Source organism: Gossypium raimondii, chromosome 6 (genome assembly GCF_025698545.1).
Source record: "Gossypium raimondii isolate GPD5lz chromosome 6, ASM2569854v1, whole genome shotgun sequence".
NCBI classification, from domain to species: Eukaryota; Viridiplantae; Streptophyta; class Magnoliopsida; order Malvales; family Malvaceae; genus Gossypium; species Gossypium raimondii.
In genome coordinates, this window is record NC_068570.1 from 382,870 (window position 1) to 390,541 (window position 7,672).

Below are 7,672 nucleotides of genomic sequence, written 5' to 3' on the forward strand. Positions count from 1 at the left end.
AATAAAATTATGATTAAGAATACAAAATTAAAAGATTAATTAACAAAAATAATTAAAATATGGAAATTAAATTTGTGAAATGACTTGTATTCTAAATTGACATCATTGATTCAAAGATTTAGAAGCAAAATTCATTGTGAAATGACTTCTAATATAACTTGGCATTATTGATTCAAAGATTTAGAATCAAAATTCGTTGTGAAAAATGTGATTGCCATGAAGAAACTTCTTGGAATAATTAAGAACAAAGAGGATGACGAAGGAAAACAAATTCCCTCAGGAGACACGTGGGAGAAAATAAAAATAGTCACCAAAATGATTTATTGTTTATGGGATAATTTAACATTTAGTCCCTGGACTTGTTAATCTTTTCCCCTTTGCTCCTTAACTTTTTTTGTCAACATTAATCTCAAAGCTTGGTAACTTTTTTTTCTTTCTCAATTTGAACTTTGAACTTAGATTTTGTTAAGGTGTAATGGTATGGAATTCCAAAATTTCATCACACCATCGCTTGAATTCTTTTAAAAATTTTATAATTTCTTTATAATTTTTAGGGTAAACTATACCCAATGTTACTAAATTATTAGTAAGTTTACGTTTTGGTCACTCAACTTCAAAAAGTTATAAAATGGTCATAGAACTACTCAAAAGTTTTCATTTGAGTTATTGGGTTGTTAAAATCGTTGTTGTATGGCCTTCTCTATTCTCACTGCTCGCACCAATATATCGTAAGCTCTCCTTCCTATTCTTTTCTACAATTTAGTTTTTTTTTTATGAAATAACTTTGAACATCACGAATTTACGAATCAAAATCCAAACAAATTTATTCTCCGACATTAACCGTTAGATTAACTTGGCTCTAAGGTATTAGGTATGTTCTTCTACTTGTTTATGGGTACTAATCCACTGTATCGATCATTGAATCATTGCTTGAAGCTTGTTAGTTAGATTTAAAAAACAAAAAGAAAAAAACTTAACAGTGTAGTGACCATTTTGTAACTTTTTAAGATTAAATAATAAAAACTTACTAATAATTTAGTGATTTTGGGCGTATTTACCCTTTTTCAATAAAGTTATATATATATTTAATGATTTTTTTAATTTAATAAAAGTAATATGTTGAAATATATTGTAATAATTAAATGATTCATAATCTGTGTATGAGTATCAATTAAAAAATAGTAAAAGGAAAAATCAAATCTTAATTACAGGAAAAGTCAGAAAAGTACAGGCGGGTTTTCCGGTAAAAGGACGAATAATTGATGACGTGCCACGTGGATAAACCTGAAGCATAAGATGAAAGTTCAACGGCGGAGATTCAAACCTTTATTTGAGTAGATTCATTGAAACTGGAAGAGAAACTGTAGAGAACTGCCCACTGAACAGATTCATGTTCTTACATGTTTATCCCTCCACAAAATTTATGGTCTAATTTCATTTTTAGTCCCTCTTAAATTTCAGATATAATTCTTCTTCAATTTAAGTTTTTCAATTTTTATAACAATATTGATCTAGTTCTAACTTGTTCGGAATTCGATTCTCAAATTACAAAATCTAAAAAAATTAATTCAATTGAGTAACAATATTAAACATCACCGTTAAATTTTGACCTAAAATTAACAATTCAATTATTTATATACAAAAATTAACAAAATTAATAGTTATCGCTCATGTGCATTGTTAACAATTAGGCTAACTTTTAAATTTTTCGTAAATATAAATTTTAACAAATTAAAGTAAAAGATTTAACGTTTTAATTTTCGTACCGAGAGAGATAATAAAATTAATAATTAGAACTAATATTATTAGTAGCTCCAAATTTATAATGCGATTAACTATCGCTTTAAAATGGTAACATGGATTCTTTTCGTAGATAGTTTTTTTTTCGGTATACAATTTTTATTATTACCCATAATCTCTTCCAAACTCTTAAATCAGAAGATAATACGCACATAAACACGCTCAAACCTATATCCACTTGTTTATTGCAACAACAACTAACTTAACTATTGCAATAACAATAGTATCAATTGAACTAAGGCTTAATCGACAATGTTGATGATGTTATTAAAACTAGATTTTATTACACCCATGATGTGAGTGAAAGAAAATATTATATGTTAAAAATATTTTCTTTTAAAATTTATTCAATAATAAATATAAGTGGAGTGGTAACAAATTTGTATTTTAATAATATTAAACACATGTTCAATTTGAGGATCTGTAATTTTAATTCTTTTATTTGAAAATGATATAAATGCTCATCATAATAATATTAAGGGTAAATTACACTTAAGGTCACTGAGCTATTAGTAAGTTTACGTTTTGGTCACTCAACTTCAAAAAGTTAAAAAAATGGTCATTGAACTATTTGAAAGTTTTCATTTAAGTTATTGAGATGTTAAAATCATTGTTGTATAGCCTTATCTATTTGCACCACATGTACCAATTGAAAGCTCTCCTTTCTCTTCTTTTCTATAGTTTGATTTTTTTTTCATGAAACAACTTTGAAATGCCATGAATATGAGAATCAAAATTTAAACATTTTTCTTCTCTAATTTCCAACACTGACCATTAGATCGACTTGGATCTAAGATATGTTATTCTATTCGTTGATAGGTACTGATCCACTAGTCAGATCGACAAATCGTTGTTTGCAACTTGCTAGCTTGTCTTTTTTTTTTAAAAAAAATACTTAATAGTCCAATGATTTAAATAAATTTTTTGAATAGTTTAGTGACTTAAATGAAAACATTTGAATAATTTAGTGACCATTTATTAAATGACTAAAACTTAAAATTTTCTAATATTAATTAAAATGATTAAATATAGTATAAATAGATTAAGAGAGATTAAAATCAAAATCATATATATATATTTGGTTATAATTTAGGAGGAGAGAGATAGGGAGCTGGTTTTGGTCATAAATGAGGTAAGGGTGTAGCAGAGGGCGGAGGGCAGTTCTCATGGCGGCGTTGCAGTGGCTTAAATTCCGTGCCATTATTGGTGGGTAAATTGAAGTGATAGAGAAAGCCAAAAAAAAAAACCCTCCTTGTTTTTCTTTATTTTATTTCTACCCTAAAAGAAAAATAATATTTTTAACCTCAAAAAACATCCTAGAAGAACAAAAAAAAAAAAAAAACAGATCCTTTGTACTTAAATTTCTACTAATTCAGAGTTTTCAGACAGAACCAGAAACAAAACAAAGAAAGATCAGGTCAAAACCAAAACCCCAACAGTTGTTGTTTAAACCCCCCCATAAAAACCCACTAGTTGATCTTGGGTGGGTTTGAAAGGGGTATTTGATAGTGTGTTTTGCTATGGATTTTGGGTCCAAATTGATAGATTTCGTATCCAACAAATGGCTGGTTTCTTCTATTTAACTGGAAACAAACAAGAAGATAAAGAAGAAAGCTTACATTTATATAGAAACGAAGAGATCTACAACAGTAACAACAGAGGGTTCGAGATATGGCCGCAGTACTATTATCAGCAACCGCAGCAAGCAAACGTGGTGAGCAGCAGTACCTACCCGTTTGGGACGGGTCCTAGTCGAAGAACTATCGCTGGTGGGTTTAATTTATCCGATGAATCATCATCTTCAAGGTTAAGACAAGGAGGAATAAATTGTCAAGATTGTGGTAACCAAGCTAAGAAAGATTGTTTACATTTAAGGTGTAGAACTTGTTGTAAAAGCCGAGGGTTTCAGTGTCAAACACATGTTAAAAGTACTTGGGTTCCTGCTGCTAAAAGACGTGAACGACAACAACAACTTGCAACTTTACAAGAACAACAACAGTTTCGTGGTGAGATCCCTAAAAGACAGAAAGAGAATCAAGGTGGTGGTGTTGTAACAGCTGTTCCTTCACTTGCTTGTACTCGTTTATCACCCACCACCACAGCTACCACTTCAGGTAAAAAAGAAACCTTGAGAATGGTCTAAAATGGTGATATTTTTGTAGACAAAAGCTCACATCCCCACCTGTTTTTTTTTTTAAATTTTAAATTCCATTATTTCAGCCACTATTTGATGGTAAAACTGACTAAGAATTTCCATAATATTCGGGTTCCTGTTTTACTTATTTATTTATTAAGGTTTGCTTTTTCTTTATATATATATTAGGGTTGGAACTGGGGCAATTCCCACCGGAAGTGAGCTCACAAGCAGTGTTCCGGTGCGTGAAAGTAAGTGCTATGGACGATGTTGATGAAGAATTCGCTTATCAAACGGCGGTGAACATTGCCGGACATGTGTTTAAAGGTATACTCTATGACCAAGGACCTGAATCTCGTTACACCGGTGGCGGCGGTGGCAGCAGAGAAAACTCTCAACAACAACAGCAACTTAATCTCATGGCCGATATGACGACGACAGCCGTGGCTACTTCAAGTAACATAGGCACGAACATGCTCGATCCTTCGGTCTACCCAGCTCCGATCAATGCTTTTATTGCCGGTACGCAATTCTTCCCACATCCAAGGTCTTGATTTTAACGAGCATTTGTCTCTTCGAAATATGTTATCATCTACCAAAACTTAGAAAGCTCATAATTTAAATGAGAATAGAATCCATATGATAATGGGGGATGTTTTTTTTTTTTTTTTTAAATTTAAATTCAGATTTTCAATGACTTTACATAAATATATATATATATATATATATATATATTATGTTTTTTTGATTTGAGTGTACTTTGTGCAACATGTGAATGTGTTTGCTTTCTTGAATCTGTTTGGTAGCAAAGAAAATGGGACGAGAAAAGAAACATTAGGTTTTAGGCATAGGATTATACATTGCATTAAATATATAGTTTTTGAGAATGTATATGTATTGATGCATATATATTCACAAATATTTAGCATTTTTAGGACGTGCATGGGTGTGACCCTCCATTGCAAATTATATATATGCATGTGATTTATGTTTATTTTTAGTTTGAGACTAATGATAGTAGGCTAAGGTACGCAAGGTGTTAAATGGATATCTATAGAGATGCTTCTGTTTTGCTAGCCTTCTAGATTCATCCGATACCCTAGCTTTGCTCCTCGTTTAGAATCTGACCTGATTTAGTCAATTTCTAATGTAATTACTAGATACAAAAGATTTTCAGATAAAAATTAAAATATATATATATATATATATATATGTAAGATTTATATTTGATGCACTAATAATTTAGATGATGAGTCATTATTTGAAAAAGAACTAAATTAATTTCATTTTCAATGTTGAACGTAGTAGTCATACAAGAAGAGAATTTAGGTTCGAACTCAAAAATAATATTATTAGAAGAGGTAATTACAAATTCGAAAAAATAAATTTCTTAACCCATAAAATAAACATAAATGTTTGTTATTTCTCGGAGGGATTATGGAAGGGTCAGAACAGGATGATTGTTTATGGTCATGAAATGAATAATAGCTAGCATTGTCCTCAGTGTTGATGCTTAAATCTAATAATAATAATAATAATAATTGGATCGCAGGGAAAACAAAACAAAGTAATAAAAGATTCGTGGAGTTTTATAGAAGAAGATAAGAAAATATTATTGAGGAATTAATGCATTTATAGCCTACTTGACCTAGAAGCATCATCTCCTTGTGCATTTTTCTCAAAAATAAAAAAAATAAAAAAAAAAGAGGTCACATTGCTAAAGATAATAGGGGAATGATTATAAATATTGAAATTTGTTAAATATGAATTAATCACATATGAAGTTCATTAGCAATAGTTAATTGATTTTAATTAAATAGTTAATTTTTTTCGTCGATTGTTAATCGTCTAAGGGAGGTTCCTGAGAAAATCGTTCCAATTTGTCCTCCAATTGGTACATATATAGCAGCTCGAGCAATGCCTCGATAATCAATAGGTTTGAGATTGGGATCTCCATGCCAACGCTAATCCTTTTCCCAAGATTACATATCCATTTTACCAATTTTCTTTAGTGTAGTTCCATCTACCAATTCCTTATGTGACAAGAAAAAGAAAATAAAAAAAAGCCTAAAAATTTAACTCCCAAGTAATTGGGAAAACCATGTTAACTAGAATAAGTAATTATTATTATTATTTATGTACGATTAATGTATCAATTTCATGTACCATTAGTAAATAATAACACAAATAATGGAGGACTTATAAATAAACAATAACTTTATTTAAGTATAAGTAAATATTAATTGTAATTATTATAATTTTATCTGGTTTAGAGTTTACAGTTTAGAATTTAGGCTTTATATCGAATTTCGGGTTTCATATTTATATTTAAATAAAGTTATTAATATTTATTTCTAAGTGATGTATTATTTTTATTTCATGAGTGATGAAGTATCATCTTATTATCTACGAATGATGTATAAGATGTATATATTGACCAACTGTGCATTAATTATTTACCGAATAATAATATTTGATAGTAAAATGAAAATAAAAGTGTGGCTGTTGAATCATTTCCATTAGCATGAAAGATAGGATTGCAATTTACCTCACTAGGTCTGTTTGTCATTAAGCTAAAATTTGGCCAAAAAATTGACAATTTTTTTTTTACCTATTTTGCTGGAATTTTCACCACCTAATTACTTTGTTTTTGAACTTATAAATGATTATTTCAATGGAAGAATTTAGAATAGTATTAGGCGTGGGTAATTACTCTTTTATTTTCATAGTGCTCCCTGTTATAATTAGGTCATTATTGAAATCTTTGAATGCTAGATTACTACAAGAAATTATTGTAATGCCAAAAATAATTGAGCTAAATTAAAATATTGTTTCTTATTATCAAAACATAATTTACTAAGATTTATTCCTCCATTGTTTTTGCTTTTTCCTTGGAAAAATTAAACATAATAAAAGCTGAGGTGAGTATGGTTTGATTTGGTCGAGTTTTTGAAAATTTCAAACTATTTATAATAATTAGGTTAGTTTTTCATTTTCTATACAAATTTTGTGTTTTAAATTTTGGACTTATTTTGAAAAAAAAGCTTTATTTAATGGATTTTGGCTTATAAAATGTTTTTAAAATGATTAATTTCAAGTAAATAAAATAATTAAAACTCTTATGTAGTATTTTGAAAATAATTATTATATAAAATTTTAAGATATGTTCACTATTTTGCATCATAAAAATTAAAATTAATTTAAATAATTATAAATTAATAAAAATAAAATTAACTTCCATTCGAATAATTGCGATTTTTCAACTTATATTTCAAAAATCATCCAAATGCTATAGATTAGATATTTTCATCCCAATATAAAATTACTTTCCATACTTGATATATGCATATTGTATACATGAGTTCTATCTATATTAATTTTAATTTCATCATAAATTATAATAATTGATTCTAACTATAACCATATACCTATAATTTTGTATTTATAATTTCTTTGCTCTAAGAAGAGTATTTATAATCTCTTAAAAATAATAAACTAATGCTATATATATAAGATAATTGCATACTTCAAGTTTCAAATAATAACATAAAGAGTAAATTAATACATGATTTTGCAAACAAGTGTCGTTTTAAGATTACTATATTTAATAATATATATTTTCATCTTGAAAAATATAAATAATTCTTTTTGGTACAAAATTATAAATAAAATGTCTATTATTAAATGAGGAGAGATTGTATGAAACTGTGATTCTATGTCATCCCTATCCCTTTCTAA

At 28.3% G+C, this 7,672-nt stretch overlaps 1 protein-coding gene across 1 annotated transcript; it reads left to right on the top strand.

Moving 5' to 3' along the window:
* The first annotated feature begins 2,911 nt into the window (after positions 1 to 2,911).
* On the top strand, positions 2,912 to 4,730 carry LOC105774344 (protein SHI RELATED SEQUENCE 7). The gene is made up of 2 exons (XM_012596810.2): positions 2,912 to 3,914; positions 4,124 to 4,730. The coding sequence occupies exons 1-2, from the start codon at positions 3,362 to 3,364 to the stop codon at positions 4,486 to 4,488; spliced, it is 918 nt and encodes a 305-aa protein (XP_012452264.1). The 5' UTR covers positions 2,912 to 3,361; the 3' UTR covers positions 4,489 to 4,730.
* The last annotated feature ends 2,942 nt before the right edge of the window (positions 4,731 to 7,672 follow it).

Excerpts from the sequence above, each read along its gene's own strand:
- LOC105774344 (XM_012596810.2), top strand. The coding sequence starts at position 3,362 with ATGGCTGGTTTCTTCTATTTAACTGGAAACAAACAAGAAGATAAAGAA. Across the intron at positions 3,915-4,123 it reads CACCACAGCTACCACTTCAG|GGTTGGAACTGGGGCAATTC; the intron begins GTAAAAAAGAAA and ends TATATATATTAG.